The sequence below is a fragment of the Chrysemys picta genome, chromosome 6, assembly GCF_011386835.1.
Source record: "Chrysemys picta bellii isolate R12L10 chromosome 6, ASM1138683v2, whole genome shotgun sequence".
Taxonomy (NCBI): domain Eukaryota; kingdom Metazoa; phylum Chordata; order Testudines; family Emydidae; genus Chrysemys; species Chrysemys picta.
In genome coordinates, this window is record NC_088796.1 from 47002771 (window position 1) to 47021219 (window position 18449).

General features: G+C 39.3%; 1 protein-coding gene across 4 annotated transcripts in view; it reads left to right on the top strand.

The window, feature by feature from the left end:
• CERT1 (ceramide transporter 1) overlaps window positions 1-13796 on the top strand; it is a 155768-nt gene extending 141972 nt beyond the window's left edge. For all 4 annotated transcript variants that reach the window (XM_005288273.5, XM_005288274.5, XM_024104551.3 and 1 more), the window contains 6 exons: window positions 4547-4679; window positions 4801-4871; window positions 6373-6501; window positions 6974-7103; window positions 10129-10265; window positions 11742-13796. In XM_005288273.5, the coding sequence (XP_005288330.1) occupies window positions 4547-4679; window positions 4801-4871; window positions 6373-6501; window positions 6974-7103; window positions 10129-10256 (591 nt within the window). In that variant the 3' untranslated portion in view covers window positions 10257-10265; window positions 11742-13796. The remainder of the gene's footprint in view (window positions 1-4546; window positions 4680-4800; window positions 4872-6372; window positions 6502-6973; window positions 7104-10128; window positions 10266-11741) is intronic.
• Window positions 13797-18449: the final 4653 nt, after the last annotated feature.

Consider the following 18449-nt stretch of genomic DNA (forward strand, 5'->3'; position numbering starts at 1 on the left):
TCGCCTTCTTAACAACCTGATATTACATTGTTTTAATGTAATTTAGATGGAATGTGAGAACATCACTTTCTGCTTCTTAGCTCATGGCTACTGCTCTCTTAATATGGCTGCAGACAAATGCCTCACCCCTTACAATATAGCTACAAGAAAAGGCCTTATCCTTAATAAAGAGGGATCCATTCCACCCTCACCTTCAGTAACAAGGGAGATGGATTTGCATATAAGGTTGAATCTGATATCCGCTTCTTCAGATTGGTTTTCGATTTCTGTGTTGGTTCCAGCTTCATCCTCCGTTTTGGAGAGCTCTGTCACGTTGGTAGCCCAAATTTACTTTCAAGTCCAGTGTGTTCATTGCTTCCGAGCACAAAACACAAGGTTTCCACAAGGAGACATGTTTCCCCAGTTTCAAGATCATTTTTGCCATCTCCTGTTAGGAAGAAGAGGCCAGAACACATTATGCTTCCTTCTCCTAGGATCCCTATAAGGTCCCCACAAAGAACTGGATCTCCATACTTCCCTCCGGATCCCCAGTGCATTCTGTCTTGGATCCAGACCTTGATCTTTACCAGGAGGAAGATAGAAGAAGAATGCAGAGACCTGTGGCTCTATTTGTACCACCCTGTGGTGTGCCACCTGCAGGCATGTTCCCAAACCCCCATTGCTGGGAAAACTGGAAGTCCTGGTTCCTTATTGTGGGACACCTCAGGAATTTCTCAGTTAGCCTCTATGTGGATGGAGAGGTAATGTATCATCTGCAAAGGATCTGGCTGTCCAGAGATACTCGGATCCAGCCCATCTGGATCCATCAAAATTATGTACAGTGATGCCTGAAATGCTGTCAGGAGGAGGAAGACAAGGAAGTAGCTCCCTCTTTGAGCAGGACCATTTGGAAACAGATTGTGAATGTAATTTATCACTGGATGAACTTGTGGGGGTGGCTTTGGCCTCCTCTCCTTCCAAAGACCCATGTATGTAGGGACCACATGGACAGTTAATCCGCAGCAGACTAATGCTAGTTCACACCCCAGCTTGCCACAAAATGTTCATGGGTTACAAACCCCTCTTCTAGATGTAGGGATCTGGGTATATTTACCTCTGGTGTCATAGAATCAAAGAAATTTAGAACTTGTAGAGAGCTTGAGAAGTTATTGAGTCGAGCCCCTGCGCTGGGGCAGGACCAAGTAAACCTAGACCATCCTTGACAGGTGTGTGTCCAACTTGTTTTTAAAAGCTTTCAATGATGGGGATTCCACAACCTCCCTTGGAAGCCTATTCCAAAGGTTAACTACCCTTAAAGTTAGAAAGTTTTTCCTAATATCTAACCTAATCTCCCTTGCTGCAGATTAAGCATTACTTCTTGTCCTATCTTCAGTGGACATGAGGAACAATTAGTCTGTGTCTTCTTTATAACTGCCCTTAACATACTGGAAGACTGTTATCCAGTCCTGTCCCCTCCTCCTTTTCTCAAAACTAAGCATGCCCAGTTTTTTAACCTTTCCTCATAGATCAAGTTTTCTAAAACCTTTATCATTTTTGTTGCTCTCCTCTAGACTATTTCCAGTTTGTCCTTAAAGTGCTGTGCCCAGATCTGGCTCCAGCTGGAGCCTCACCAGTCCTGAGTAGAGTCAGAGGTTTACCTCCAGGGTCTTGCATGCAACACTCCTGTTAAATAACATTTCTACACCAAGGCTTGGTCTACACTAAACCCCCAAATCGAAGTAAGGTACGCAACTTCAGCTACGTGAATAACATAGCTGAAGTAGACGTACCTTAGTTCGAACTTACCGCGGTCCACACCCGGCAGGCAGGCTCCCCCATCGACTCCGCGTACTCCTCGCGGCGAGCAGGATTACCGGAGTCGACGGGGAGCACTTCTGAGTTCGATTTATCGCGTCCAGACAAGGCGCAATAAATCGAACCCAGAAGTTCGATTGCCTGCCGCGGAACCAGCGCGGTAAGTATAGACAAGCCCCAACTGAATAAGATAGTTTGAGAGGGTACTTGTGTCTCATTAAGGCTAATCAGTTCTGTCTCAGTCATACATTTGACCTCCCTATGGCTCAAAGTGAGAAACCTGAACTCCCTGTTAGACTAGACAGTCAATTGGCATTGTTTTTCAAGCCGTTTCTAAGAGGAATATACAAACTCTGGATTTAATTTAATAAACGTAATTCCTGATTTTTGGTGGTAATTGTATAGTGAAAAATTGACACATATGACGTTCCCATTTCATAACTCCAAAGTTGCTACTTTTTTTCCTTTCTAAAGCTTTAAGAAATATAATTATTGCTGTTCAAGTATATGTATCAGAATGTTAGTTAAAGAATATTTTATCATAGGCCTTCACACGGTGTGCCATTAACAAAAAAAAAAATAGTTTGAAAAGGGTGTGCACATACAACCAGATAAACCAAATGTTTGTTTCATGTGCTGAGCTTTAAGCATTTGTCCCCAAAGCTCTATAAAAAGCTAAGGATTTTAATGAGTATTTGCACAAAATATAGAGTCAATTCAGAGCTGGCTAAAATGTGTAAACGGATTGGCATGCTATTCTGTATCTTGTCACTGCATCAGCTTTTACTGTTTGAAAACAACTGTTTTTAATGGTGAACCTCAAAAAGGAAATGAAAATTGAGTTAACTCTATTAATGTGTACTAAGTGCCCCCCAGTAACCATGGTCAGGGTTGGGACATTCACCATTGCCTATTAAATGTTAGTTTCCAGCAGCAGGCTTTCCTCTGACATTTCCTTCTTGTCTAGGGCACCTGCTCTCAGATTAAGCCAGTTTGCAGCCTTCAGGTCCTCTTGGACTCCTCACTGGTAGTGGATATGCAGATAGCCCTGTTGGGAGGGTGGGGACACCCATTTTCATCGGTAGATGACCAGAAGATTTCACCCTATCCTGTGCGTCACCAGACCTGGCTATGTGATCCATGGATTCATGACCTCCAGGCTTAATTAATGTATCTCTTACTATGAATGAAGCCAGATTCCCTGAAAAAACTCTAAACTAGTACAAAATGCAGCACCTGTTCTAAGCAACACAAGTTGCTGAGAGTGAAACACCATTGGGCTCATTAGCTTTTTATTGAAAATAGAATCTAGTTTAAGGTCTCTGTCTTGATAATTAAAGTCCATGAAACTGGCCTTGACTTCTGGAGGTCATTTCCCCATACTACATATCCATGACCTTTCATTGGGATCTTATACCACTTGAAGAGGGAAAGTGTTCTTCATTAGGGGGAAACTCTTGAGCATAGGAAATAGAATTCTCATGGGAATGGAGCCAAGGCTTTGAACTTTCTGCCAGAGGTAAAAATGGCCACTAACCTCAACCCACTTAAATAAATGTAAAATTTATTTTTGACTTTACTCACCCATCTTTTCTGGGGGGGAAATCCAAAACTTGAATTTTCATCAAAAATTTACTGCTACCTGTTACAAAAGGGATACTTTATCTTTAGGTACTTGGTTGGTACTCAGATACTGTGGTGGAGCGGATATCAATAACAGGATTTGAATGGACAAATTTCTGTTTAAGTGCTGTGGAGTCCTCAAAAGTTCAAGTTCACTGATATCCTAGAATGCTCCATTCTGAAAGGTCACAAATACCACAAAATCGGAAGGCAATATTTCTTTAGCTCTGAAGGTGCCTCTTATTAGATGAAATACTTGTTCTAATAATTTAGAAAGGTTAGAAAAATATACCATGTACAAAAAATGATAATGGACTGGCTCAGTAATACAGCGAAATTCCACGAAATTCTGCAAATCTGGAATCAGCCAGATGACTTCATGGTGCTTCCTGTATAGTGTCTAGCCCAGTGCGATCCAGATTGGAGCACATAGATACTACAGTAATTCAAATACTATACTATCAACTTTTAAAGATTAAAGAAAAACAAATTAGTATCCATCTCTCTGGTGAATATCCCAGAAAACCTGGTTAGTGGGGACATCCTTGTCAGGTCCTCAGATAATACTGAGTGTAGTACAAGACAGGGCTGACTCTAGCTTTCTTTTTCTGCAGGTCACCTAAGCATTTCATAATATATTTTGAAATAACATTTTCTTGTCCCTTTCTCTCCCTCTCTTACTCCCTTCAGTTCACCAAGTTGTAGTCAGAACTGCGGTAACTATGGATTTCCCTCTGCTGTTAGGGCAGCCTTTAGTTATTTCTTTTAATCTTAGTACTGCATCCAGCACATTAGCATGAAAAATCAATCTTGCAGAATTTTTCTCTTACCCATTTAAGTACTGGATGATATTAATGTTTAGCTTCTTTGATTATCTGTTTTAATCACTGAAATATTTCCTTCCTAAACGTAGCCTTTGTATAAAATATTAAACCATTCAAATTGCGTGGTTTAAAAAAAAAAATCCACTTTGCCTAGGATTGTTCAGTCATTCTTACTGCTGTTTTATGTAACTTTGTTAAATGGATTGTCAAATTAGATTCTCAAGATGAAACACAACAAAAATTCAAAGGAGTTTTGGCCTTTTCCACTGTGCATTTCTTTTGTGCTATTTTGTATTTGCCCAAAGGTGTACAGAAGAGAGGTGGAAGAAAATGGGATAGTCCTAGATCCTTTGAAAGCCACACATGCAGTCAAAGGTGTTACGGGACACGAGGTCTGCCAGTACTTCTGGAATGTTGATGTTCGTAATGACTGGGAAAGTAAGAAATCGCGCTTTTTTTTTTTTTTAAGTCATGGCTGTTGTTTTGAATGTTGTTTAAAACCTTTACCTAATTTAGGTATGTTTGTGCTTGTACACTGATCTAGTTCTTTTATTTTTAGCAACCATTGAAAATTTTCATGTTGTGGAAACTTTAGCAGATAACGCAGTCATCATTTACCAGACACACAAGGTAATAATATCTTATATTTATATAGCACCTGACATCCAGAAGGGGATCCCAAAGCACTTTATATAGAAACTGCTATACCAATTACTAAATATAGTCCCCTCTATTGTGAAATATTGCAGCTGTTTAACAGCACTATACAAAAGTTTAGGACAGGAAGTGAAGAATTCTGTACCCAATTGCAGTTTCCTCAATTTGGAATTTAACAAAGATGGCAGAATTATCACTCTTAGCCTTGCATGTATGTCATGGAGACTTTAGGGTCCAAGCCTTCTTTTACATCTCTTTAAAATAATAGCACCTCCATCATTAGTGTGTCTCCTAATGCCATGTTAGAGCACTGGATACTACTGACCCCAGGGAAGAGTCATTAAGACCGCTTCCTGTAACACCATGGGTTTTTATTTGAGGTAGTCCTGACCATAGCTGACCCCACACAGTTTGAGAGAACTGACAAGGTTACATTCTGAACTGATTTGTTACAAGTACAATATTCACTTTGTAATCTTGTTTAACTAGTTCCTATGCAAACATTTGTCAGGATGCTTGTTCATACTACGTGCTACCCACAGAGTCTGGTCTGAACATTTAATATTAATAGCTTCTGATTATTAGAGAGGAGTCTGAATCAAAATCCTGAACAAACTTTAAGATGGCTGAGATCCAGAACAAATTTTTTTCTTGGATCCAACTTTACCAATAATACACTTTGCCTGAAAGCTGCCATGAGAGAATAATATACTATTTATTGGGTTGTGTTGCAAGTCTGGCTGTATAGTATTATGAAGCACTCTGAAGAGGTTGATTAATTGCCAGTATTTATACAAAATATCAGGAAAGTGGCTTCTGTAATGCTACGTTTTATCCTTTAGTTATTCTGCTTCTAAAACTTTTTTTTTTCTTGGAAAGTGGCAGTTTGTCATACCCTCCTTACTGTTCCTACATAATATATTACTGAATCAATAGTTCTTGCCATTTAAATGTTACTTACTGTTCAAACTATGGAGTCATACTAATGGTGGACAGGTCTATGTATACATATACCTTGGAGTTCAGTTTGGTGACTCAGACACCAAACCATACAAAACCGAGATCTAATATTGGAAAACCCTGCCTATATTTTTTATTGTTATAGGGTGACTAACCTGTTGTGTGAGCTGGCACATCATCTCTTTTCATAGAACCCGAAAAAACGTTATCAATTTTTTAAAATCAGACCAACAGAGATGGACATGAGCAGAATAAATTTAGCACTGGAACCAAACATCAGAATGCTTGAAATAGCTTATATTCCATTTAAAATATTTTGAAAAAGGAAATGAATTATCAACTGTTACTGAGCTTGAAGAAACTTTCCACTTGATTTTGTCAAACTTGAATTTCTCTACAATAATATGGCTATGGCAATATAATTTGCCAGATTTGTAATTGATAACTTTAGGCTGACATCTGGGCAGTAAATATTTTAATTTTTTTTAAACAATCAACAACTGTCTCCCTGTAGAGAGTGTGGCCAGCTTCTCAGCGGGATGTGCTATATCTGTCTGCTATTAGAAAGATACCAGCATTCAGTGAAAATGATCCTGAAACTTGGATTGTCTGTAACTTCTCTGTGGAACATGATAGTGCCCCTGTAAGTAATTCCTCTGAATATTATCAAACTGTGCTTTCAGAAGTTTTTTTAATCCAAAATCTTAAACGTATCACAATTCATAAAGCTGTCACCTTATTCTCTTCTAAATGCTTCTTTAAAAATCCACCTTTGCCGTGATGCCTGCAAATCATCAATTTCTAGTATTGGTTAGACAAGTGGAGAGCTGTGCTTTTCAGTTCAACTGTTTTTTATTATTTCCCTCCCCATTCATCCTTACCACATTTTTTCCTGTTTCATTCAAACGTCATAGCCTGTCTGACACCTAGACTGTAAGCTCTTGGGGGCAGAGACTGTCAACTTTATTACTTGTTTGTGCAGTGCCTAGCACAAATCTTGATTCCAGCTTCCAAGCATTACTGTAATGTTAATATTTTGACATTCAGATGTTAGAAATGCTGATAGAGGAAATAAACTTTGCTTAATGTTTATTAAATGTTTAATTTCTTGGCAGCTGAACAATCGATGTGTTCGTGCCAAAATAAACATTGCTATGATCTGTCAGACGTTGGTGAGCCCACCAGAAGGGAACAAGGAAATAAGCAGAGACAATATCCTATGCAAGATTACATATGTAGCTAATGGTACGTATAGATTTTTCAATACAGCATTTTTTACATTACTTCTATGGGTTGTGATTGCTGGCAAAAATAAAGTTCAGAGTTTTCTGTTAAACTTATTTTTAGATCAACATCTATGAACCAGCTGTTAGTCAAAATCAGAAAGACATAATACAGGTGCCACAGTCACCAATAAATTCAAACAGTCACTGTGTGATTGGTTGGGAGAACAGTAGAAATGTCAAATGTGTTGTATCACACAATTGTAAATATAGAAAAAGAAAAAGTGAATGTTGGAAAAAAGCAGTTTCAGCTGCCCTATTTGGGTTGATTGGCATACGTTATACTTTCTTTAGTAGTGTACGTTTATTAATCTTTTGATGTCAAGTCTGTTATTTCCGTAAACAACCTATTGGCTAGGCGGAGGAGAAGCTGCTGGTAATAAAGGTGTAAATTCTTCTTTCTTTCAAAGTAATTAGCCAAAACAGTGGAAATATATTGTGTTTAGCTGGTAAACATCCCCAAGCAGCCAGGCTATAGATTTCAGTAGAAATTGAGAGTGACCACTTCTGCCCATGCTGACCAAAATCCTCAACAGCCAGATATAAGATTAACATCATCAGTAAACTAAAATTCCTATACACGTATACACATTCAGAGGCCTGCTTGAAAAGAGTAATATGGGAACCATGTAACAGTCTGCCACTTTTATGGACGTACAGAACATTTCTAACTAGCCTATATATCTTTCATGTTTTCAATATTCTTATCCCCCACTATTAAATAGCATAGTGAAGACTCAATAGTTACCTGCACATCTGAATATTAAATATATTACAGTACTAATAAGAAGGAAAGGTAAATCTAGTATTAAATTACTTTATAATTGGGTTTCATAAATGAAGACACCCCTCCCAACCAAGTATTTTGTGGCAAATTTGATCTGAATTTTACAGCAGAAACTTCAGTATTGTAGAAACTTCAAGTTTGAAGCATCAATAATGACCTCCATTTATAAATCTAATGAAATATGAAAATAATTAAATCAGTATTCCTGTGTTAGTGTGATGCTGAACTTAATTTTGTGCTGACCCTACATATTTATTTGTCATTGTGCCAGGGCCGGCTCTGGCTTTTTTGCTGCCCCAGGCAAAAAAGCCTCCCGCCGCCCCCCGCTCTCCGGTGGGGAGCGCGGCAGGGGAGGGCGCCAAGCCCGGCCGCGGCCCCGCTCTCCCTGGCCCGCCGGAGTGCCGTGGGGAGGGCGGCGAGCCCGGCCAGGGCCCCGCTCTCCCCAACCGGCCGGAGCACCGGGAGGAGGGCGGAGAGCCCGGCCGCGGCCCCGCTCTCCCTGGCCGGCGGGAGCGCCGGGGGAGGGCGGCGAGCCTGCTGCAGCTCTGCTCTCCCTGGGTGAGTGCCGCCCCCCCTCCAGGTGTTGCCCCAAGCACATGCTTGGTAGGCTGGTGCCTGGAGCCAGCCCTGCATTGTGCTGTGGGATACTGTATTTAAAATACCGTAACTTCATTATTGGAAGGTGTTGGGGGAAGCTGGAGATTTTGACAGCTGGGTAGGGGATATTTGGGGCTGCATTGTTTCATGTTTGGAAGGTTTTTGCAACCACAAGGGCTAGAATCTTTTTTTGTAATGAGAGCTTAGTTTCTGAAGCACAGTTGTGCAGAAAGTGGCAGACACTGACAAGTTGCATGGCTCCGGAAAAGGAGTACATAGGACCAAAGAGATCCATTTGGACTCTGCTTATTATAAAGCATTCATAAAGTCATCAGTAAAACATTAAGAGTGCAGCGGTTGTGCAGGCAAATACAACAGCCATTGAATGCTCACCAATAAATCAAATAGCCTTTTGTATAATACATTTCTGAAATGGAAAATGTTGACAAGGACACTGGAGTTATCTCCTGTTCTTTCTGAAAAATGCCATGAGATTATAGTCTTCCATTTGGACATCTACCAAAGATGGGAAAAAGAAACGGTTTTAACAGCTTCTCCTAAGGGATGATGCCATTAAAAATTGACTGCAAATGGTCTTAAAATCTGGGCTCATGCCCTTTTCTGCTGCTTTGATGTATGAAGAGGGCCTGAAAGATACTTTCCCCCATTTTGTTTTTCCTAATTGTTTTTCCTCAGCTTTGCTAGAGGACCTCATGAATGTCTAAGAATGTGTTTTGTTAGCATTCATCCTAACAGGAGGGTGAGGGAATGTTGAGTTTTAATATGAAAAGTTTGGAAGAAGTGATATTGGTGTTAACAAAAGCAAACACTAAACAATCTGACTAAAATTCCCAGTTGCTGAGCTTTCACTTTGTAGACTCCTATTGCTGTAGGACCTGATCCCATGAGAAGATTCATGCAGGTGGACCCCTGCACCTATGTATAGTCCCATTGACTTCATTGAGCCCTGCATGGATTCAGTGGTCAGCCCATGTGGATCCTATTGCAGGATCAGCACTACAGCCTTCCAAGCTAGACAGGACATGATTTTCTCACATAAAAAACAAGCAGAATTGTATATAATTTAAAAAACAAAAAAACCTTTCATGTCTTCATCGCACTCCAAAAAGAAGCAAAATTGGTCAAAGCTGAGGTGTTGTAATGAAGCAACAGTCCCTAATATTACACTGCATTCCTGATAAGATGTAAACCGTGTCAAATATATACTGCACCTACAGTCTCAGTATTAGGTGTGATCCCAAATCCTGATCTGGAATTTGAGCCTGACCTAGTTCAGAAGCAAGAGTGCTATTAAGTGACATATTATGGTTCTGTATAACCAATAAACTGAAATAGTTCTTTCAATCAATATTAAATTACAAATGTTGAATGTTTGAGTTATAGTACAGATTTTCTGATGCTCATAGCTGTTGAACTAGTAGTTATCAAGAAATGTTGACTCTGGATGCAAAGGGATGGATAGTCAATGTTAAACCAGTAATTTATTTTTGTCTACAAATTAGTGTTAAGCATTTACTAGTCCAGCCATATGCGTGTTTGTTTTAGAGTATAGCTTTTATCTAGTTTTTATCTTTATTTTTAGTGAATCCTGGGGGATGGGCACCAGCCTCCGTGTTACGAGCAGTGGCAAAACGAGAGTATCCCAAATTCCTGAAGCGTTTTACATCATACGTGCAAGACAAAACAGCAGGAAAGCCTATTTTCTTCTAGTATTAACAGGTACTTGCTAAATTTCTTGTTGAGTTTTGGTTTCTGTATACATTGCGCTACATATTAAAATCCAAACAATAAGCTAGACAATCTAGAAATGTGTTTATTACTGTAATTATCACAGCTATTATAAGTTTATCTATATTTTGATCTATACGCTAAAGCGAAGTTGTTAATAAACCAATGTACTTTCTACATACATAAAGAAATAATAAGGTTAATACAATTAGTTGACTTACTACAAAAAATAGAACGTCTTTGTGTAAATTTTAAAAATGTATTTTTGAATTATAGGTGATTTTCTGAGTTAAGTGAAAATCTTGGTTTAGCATAGGATATATTGGACTGAACAGGTTAACATATTATAAAAATGTATATTTTATATTTTTAGCAAACTAGAAATGCAGGTAGAAAGGATCAAGCACTGGCCTTTTCTCAAATAGCTGCCAAAATCAAACCGTTTAGTATTTGATTTCTTTTAGAATAAGATAATGCAGTGTAGTGAGTAGTAAAAATTATTTTAAACTTTTGTAAAAACAGAATGTAGTCATTCAACCTGTAGGAGTTTATCCAGGTATTCTTTGGAGTGTTGGCCACCTAATAGTTAAAGCAGGGACTTTGAGATAACGTAATAGTTGATATATCTCCATCACAGGATTTGACTGAACAATCTCATTCTTTTACGTTGCCTAGCTGGCAGGATAGTCACGTTTTAGGATGTATTATGATGGTTCCAATGCAATCTGAATTGTCGTTAATACCCAAGGGTTCTGGTGGATATAGTTTTGGGTTTTCACTGTCTTTTTGATAACATATATGCATACGTGTAGGGATGGGGTCTCTAGGGACATAATTCACTCATAGATATAGTTTATCTATTAAAAAATGGCATGTGTTAAACATCAGCAAAAACAAAACTGTGTGCTAACCCAGTTTCAGTCATTCTCAGGGCAGCCTGGCTATATTACTAGCAGACTTGGGCCTTCATTGACTGGACGATCTTAGTATGTACTCTTGTGATATTTGATTTAGATTATACAGTATGCTTCAGTATTCTTCATTATGTGTAAATCATGTCAAAACAATCCAGTGCCAGCAGTTTATGCAGAATTTGGCAGTTCTGATATTATGGAGGGTTGACAGAGGGTTTTTGCCTATTTGCTGTCCTGTTCTCTCATGGTTGCCTGTGTTGAGTAGGATTCATTCAGTGTACAAAATTCTAGAAGTCTGGGTCATCTGATAGTCTTTGGTAATGGTAGTTTGTCCCTATAGTTTCTAGCTCAAAACTTTCTTCAGTTGCATTTAGTTACTGAAGGCCTGTCTGAAAATGTGTATCATTAAAAACTCAAGTGTTTGTCAAACAAGCAAAATTTGGAGGCAAGACATTGTTTCTAAATTGTGCTTTTGGAATGTTTCATAACTATTTTTCATTTTCTTACTAGTGTTCTAAATGTATTATGCTATGTCCTTTCCATGCTTCTACAGTGATTGAAACAAGACTGTGTGTGAACATTCCATGTTGGAGAAATAAACCGAATTGAAGGCTCCAAGCTGGAACGTAGGATCTACAGTCTTTTTGTGGCCCAAGTCCTAGGCTTTGTGTTCTGAAGTGAAGAAATACTGCAACACCGTGAGGCTGTACATCTAACACTAGCTGTCTTCTGCTAGCTCTCCTTGCTGAATCAGTGTGTAATTATAAATACATGTATTGATACATGTATATGGATATATTTTTATTTGCTTGCTTTAGAGGAGAAAAAAATACAACTTTGAATCACCAACTTGGGTTACTGCTTCAATTTTAAACAATTTGCAAAGCTTTTGTTTACTGTGGCCCTTCACAAGACACTCATACAGTTTTCTGTTTTTGTGCATGTCTAAAAAGCACAAAAGACAAATGCACATATAGCATACTGTATGTGCTTTATATGCACAAAAACCTGTGGTTGGTATTTTTTTCAGGTTTGCAGTAAAGTCTAGGTGACCTTTGGGCAGGGGTTTTGTTTTGCTTTGTATAATCATAGTTCATTGCTGCTGGTTTCTATAATGAATCATCTTGTTATGTAAAATGTCTCTTAATTGAGGGCTGTCAATATCCATATGACTTTGCCTTTTCTGTTATCTTACTCCTATGAAGACCTTTGGCTCTGATGGAGGAAGAGTGTGAAAAGCTTTATTTTTTTTCCCAGATATCTTTATATTTCTATTGTATTTTTTAGTTATGTAATATGTGCTACAGAATTTATTGAACATGATTCAGAAATTTCTAGGTAGATTCTATATGAGAGGGAGAGACTGTGCCTGAAAACTACAACAGTAGTCTGTCCATGCTATGTTACATGTGGACTGTGGGTTTTGTGAAACTGCAAGAAGGTACCCTGTAATATTTATTAAAACAAATTGGACTACATAGGACAACATTCCCAGTCTACAAGTAAAAGCGAGTACATTATTTCCTGGTCCTGCACATTTTTGTTCTCATCTTAATTAAAGCCACGCTATGAGGTATGTGTAGAAAATGTGAGTTGCATTAATATTTACTACTTGATCAGAAACTTAACAGAGCTATAAGAATCCACAGATTCTAAGTGAAAAGTTCCCCTTAGTTGCTGTGAGAACTTGAATGCAAATATCTGCCTGCCTTTGATCTCTGGAAATAGCCATGAGGAGTGGACTGTGGGGCAGAGACTAGTACTCACTTGAGCGGATATCTCGCTTGGCAGTCCTTAGGTGGAGATTATTCAGAGGCATTTCTTGGGCACTTCACTAACTTGTATATGTCAAACAACATAAGATTCAGATATATTTTTTTCAAAAGAAAGCTGAAAGTCTTATTTAATATAGTATTGCAGGTGCCTGGATATAACTACAAAAGAGTAATTTAATGAAGAGTTGGCTGATAAATGTCTGATATCTGCACAATGTTGTAAGTCAATTACTCCTTGTGTCTGTTAGTCTTTATTCTGTATAAAGAGATACAAACACATGTAACACATGGTTACACACATACATGCAGATTTCATGCTCTATAAAACTTTTCTCCTCTTTTATTTGCCTTTCTCTAAATGGTGTACATGGAATATGCCTTATTACAGAATAATTCTGTTCTTGATTTGAATATGTAGAAAAGTGCCTATATGGTAATGCTAGTAAGGCAAATAAGATTAAAATTGTATATGTTTACTACATCACCAGTAAGCATTTTATATAGCGATGTTAAAAAGAATTTCTTATACCTCAAGTGTTTCATCTTTTTGCAATCAACTGAAAAATGGTTCATTGACCATAGCCACTAATGGGAACTTTACAAAAAGTCTTATGCCCAAAATACAAATGTTTAACTCCTTATTTGCCATTTCTGGTAACTATCATCAAACACAGGCAAGTTAACTGTTTCTTAATTTAATTGGATAGCTTTATTTTACAAAGGTATGGAAAGTTTACAAAGCAGTATATAAATCTTAATATCATTAGTTACATTTGCACTAAATGTGATGTACTTTTGCAATTTATTCTGTAAATAAAATTACACTAAAGATACTATTTGTAAAGAATACATTTTACTTCTATCTAAAAGCACTGGTGTTTCACTACAGCTAGCCTTGCCCAATCAGAATTACAAGAAGCCCTTACTGAATATGGAAAGGGTTGTGAGTTCAAGAGTCATAAGTACTGACCCTTCAAATAAAAGCTTAGGCCTCTTCTCATGCTGTGTAAATGTATGTTGTGTATCCATTATGCCCTTTCTTCCAGAAGAGATCTCCAAACCTTTTTTGCATTTATGAAATCTCTCTCCTTCCTCCTCCAACACTTGGGCTTTTTTCTGCCAATTAATATGTCACCTTAACCGTGTGTGTGTGGTACTATTGATGAGCACTAGCCTCTGACTCCAGATTGTCATTTTTGTAAGTTAAATCGGTTCTTCTTAATTCAGCCTATTCAGAGAATGCAGCAATCTTCACCTTCAAATGTGATAATGTCCCTTAACTTCTGTTATCTTGGGAACCTGGATCTGTCACCAAATTAGATCTTCTCCATGACTAGATACAGTTTTTATTGGGGATGAGGGGATCAGGGGAAGAGGTGGTTCAACAATTTTCTGAATCTGAATAATTTCTCGTAGATTTCTCTAGAAAAAATGCCATTGCACCTTTTGAGAGGAAATCACTTTTTACCTAATTGGGCTGTACTGGTTTATCTGAAGTTGTTGATTTTCTTTAATCAAATTGTCCAGTAAAAATCTTTCACCAAAATTTGTCAGTTTTACAGATTAAGCTGTATTTGAATTGCCACTGTTCATCCACAGACTCAAAACATGAATCATACTTTTGAGTACCTTGAGTATGTAGAGTGTAGCTGTTTGTTCTGTGATAGCTTTATAATACTGATAAGTTTTAAAAATTAAAAGTTGGCTCTTCCATGTTACAATCACAAATTTAAAACCAGTATTTAAAAGTGAAAAGTATTAAAATATTATGAAAAATAGCTCTGGTTTGTAGTTATTTTTAACATTTAGTGCTTTGAAGAAGTAAAATGTCATACATAGGATTTTAATAAAACAACCAAACCCTTGCATATTTCTCATTCCTGGGTCTAAGAAATTGGCTTGTTGTAGGACAGTAGTTATTTTTCATTTACTGTGGCCATCTCGTGGAAACATCCAAAGATAAATTGGATTGAATTGTAATACAAGTCTTCCTCTGAGGCATGCTAAAGTATATCACAGTTTACTTTTTCTCTTTACTGATAACTTTAAAACAGTCAGTGGGGGAAGGATTTTAAAATACTTAAATCTGACATTTTTAAATAACTTATTTTGAATTTGTATTTAACTAGTGTTTTATTTATATTATAGTTGTGCCAAGATTATCCTGGCCCGGCCATGTCCCCCTAAATGTTCCTCTGTGTCACCCTAGCGGGGCATGCCCCACAGTTTGGGATTACAGGCTTAAACCTACCTTTCTTTGCCCTTTCCTTGGTCCTATGCCAAGTGCAACTCTCAGTCCCAAGAATGAGACCCAAGATCTGTTAAACTGCTTTACATGAAGCACTTTGCTTGCTAGTTACCATTTTGTTTGGATTTCTGCGATTGTTTCACTGTTTTTCCCATCAATTGCACCTTCTAGCCCAGGGGCAGGCAAACTTTTTGGCCTGAGGGCTGCATCGGGTTTCAGAAATTGTATGGAGGGCCGGTTAGGGGAGGGGGTCGTGGCCCGGCCCCCACCCCCTTTCCGCTCCCCCCGGGACTCCTGCCCCATCCAACCCCCCCTTCCCCTGATGCCCCCCCCGGACCTCTGACCCCTGACACCCCATCCAACATCTCCTCTCATTCCTGACTGCCCCCATCCAACCACCCCTTCTCCCTATCTCCTGACTGCCCCCACCACCCCATCCAACCCCCCCTCCTTCCTGACTGCCCCCCCAGGGATCCCTGCCCCCATTCAACCCCCCTGTTCCCTGCCATCTGATCGCCCTGACCCCTATCCACACCCCTGCCCCCTGACCACCACCACCCCCCGAACTCTCCTGCCCTCTATCCAACTCCCTGTCCCCTTACCGTGCTGCCTGGAGCACTGATGGCTGGCGGTGCTACAGCCATGCCACCTGGCTGGAGCCAGCCATGCCATCGCTACCGCGCAGCACAGAGAACCAGATCAGACGGGGCTCTGCAGCTGTGCTGCCCCAGGAGCTCACAGCCCCGCCCCCCAGAGCATTGTGCCAGCGGTGGAGCGAGCTGAGGCTGCAGGGGAGGGGCCGGGGGCTAACCTCCCGGGTCAGGAGCTCAGGAGCCGGGCAGGAGGGGCCTGCAGGCTGTAGTTTGCCCACCACTGTTCTAGCCACACCCATCTGATAGCACTGGCTCAAAGAAAGACGGAGCTTACTGCTAGGTCATTCTGAAGCCCTAAAATCTGGGCAAATGGCTAGTCAAGAATGTGGGAGGTGGTGTTATGTAAACTAACTGTTGCTTTACAAAGTTGCTCTTCTCTTCCCTCCCCAATAAACTTCTCTGTTTTATGGTTGGTATCCTGACAGGTTCTTTTACTCCTTAGTTTGCTACATACACTGTATGTTGAACTTCCTCTTTGAGACATGGTGACAACGTGTGCATGGCAGCACTGGAAGTGGAGGCACCATTTTAACAGCACAAATTAATTACACATCCAATTGCCATAAAACAGATGATGCCTCAAACAAGGTCTGCAACGTTCTGACTTATGAAAATAAGCCTCCTATGCTCATTTGCTAACACTGCCTAGTGGAATGGGCAGTAGTTTTCTTTTGTAACTAAGTATTCAACACACAAGTCTTGGCCAAATTCCAACATGTCATTTTGTATCTACTTAACATATCTCCCTCTGATAACTGGAAATATTACTCTTCATTTTCCCTAGGCTAAAAGAAACACCTGTTGTACTGATGCTGGTGCAGAATGGATGTCTTCCCAGTCACCAGGGGGCTGGTGAATAATTCCTAAACAAATATGTTCTGATAATGGAATAAGATGCCTTTTGCTTGTTCATTTTTGTACTAGTTTTATGGGTCACTAGTTTCACTGCCCAGATCTATTTGCCTCTGTGTGATTTAGAAAAGAAAACCAGATACCTTCAGCAGAGAAGGGTGTGGGCAGGGAGGCAGGCAACTCTGCTTAAATCTTGAAATTCCTTCTGGTACAGAGTTGTTGGCTTCCCTATGATTGGATTTTCTACGCTCAAAGCTTGGACGATCAGGCCAAGCACTATCTCGTTATTCATGCCCTGGTACACCAAGCAGTGTCCTGTTCTTCTTCCCCCAGCACAGGGACAGTAGATTTGCAGCAGTGGTAAGACTGAGCCAAAACAGCCACAAAAAAGAACCAGCCAAGGATGTCTTCTTTCATAGTCACAACCTGTTTGTGTAGACAATGGACATTTATATGGCACTGGTAATTAGGGGATGAATTTGCCTAGCCTTAATAGGAACCACTAGGCTTTTCAACTCTGTAGTGCATTACCTATAGAAAAAACTAATTTTGAAACCTTTACATGTCTTCCCTCTTTTGATAGACACAATTTAATGGAGGGAAAATTTGGCAGTTGAGCAACAACAATATATATCTGCATTTGTAGAAAACCCACATATGGGTCTTTTCATAGATTTTACTGTTCGTTTCATTTTAAAAGTAGTTTTTCTAACACTTGTGCTTATGCATACTGAAAATTACCCTGTGGAACTCATTGCCCAAAGATCCATTACAGTTCATGAGCTTAGAAGAATCTAAAAAAGTATTACATGTTTGTACAGACAGAACATATATTACTTTGTTTTTTAATCTTGTTGCTTTGGGTGTAAGCTAACCAGTAACTGTTAATTGTGAAGTCCCTCCACCCCCTTTCATCTCCAGGAAGTGTCAAGGCTGAAGCCTACTTATTACCATATAAACATAAAGTATGCTTATTCATTGAGGCTGGATATCTACACGGACTGTGTCCAGCACCTAGCACCAAGGAGTCCTGGTCTATGACTAGGGACCCCTGCAGTATGGTAATACTACTAATAGAGAAAGTATGATGATTCATTCATTTGAAAGGGTGTTGCAGTTAAGAGTAGAGCTGTTTTTGGTCACTACAAACCTGGGCCTTAATCAAATTATCTTTAAAATTAATGGACACTCATTCCATTGACTTAAGTGGAGTTGGTTCAGCCCATTAGTCTAGATTTGACCCCATCATCAATAACAGGTGAAAAGTGTATGTTCCATGGTAACTGTCCTGCCATCAGTCCCTTTTCCTTGCACCCTATTTATCTCATTTAGCATATGGCTTCTTTTATGTATCTACCGCATGTTACCTAACTGCAGGACTCATCTGTAGTACAGGATAGCACACTTAAACACTTTTGTACTCAAATACCTACTCATGTAGTATTTTGGAGGAAAGAGGAGGGGAATGGGGAGTGAAGAGGATTGCTGATGAAACAGTAGCTATGCATTTTGAAGATTAAAAACCTTTCTGTAAGTGCTAACATTATTAACTTCACTCAGCTATCCCAGTTCCTTATCAGGACAGTGGATTACTTTGCACAACCCACAAGATGATGTGGCTTCTTACCAAAGCCATGTTAGAAGTGGAGTTTGCAATTGAGTTCTCATTCTTTGGGTAGAAATAGGTGGAATTTGACTTCCTCACAATGACAAAAATAAAAATCAGTGCCAAG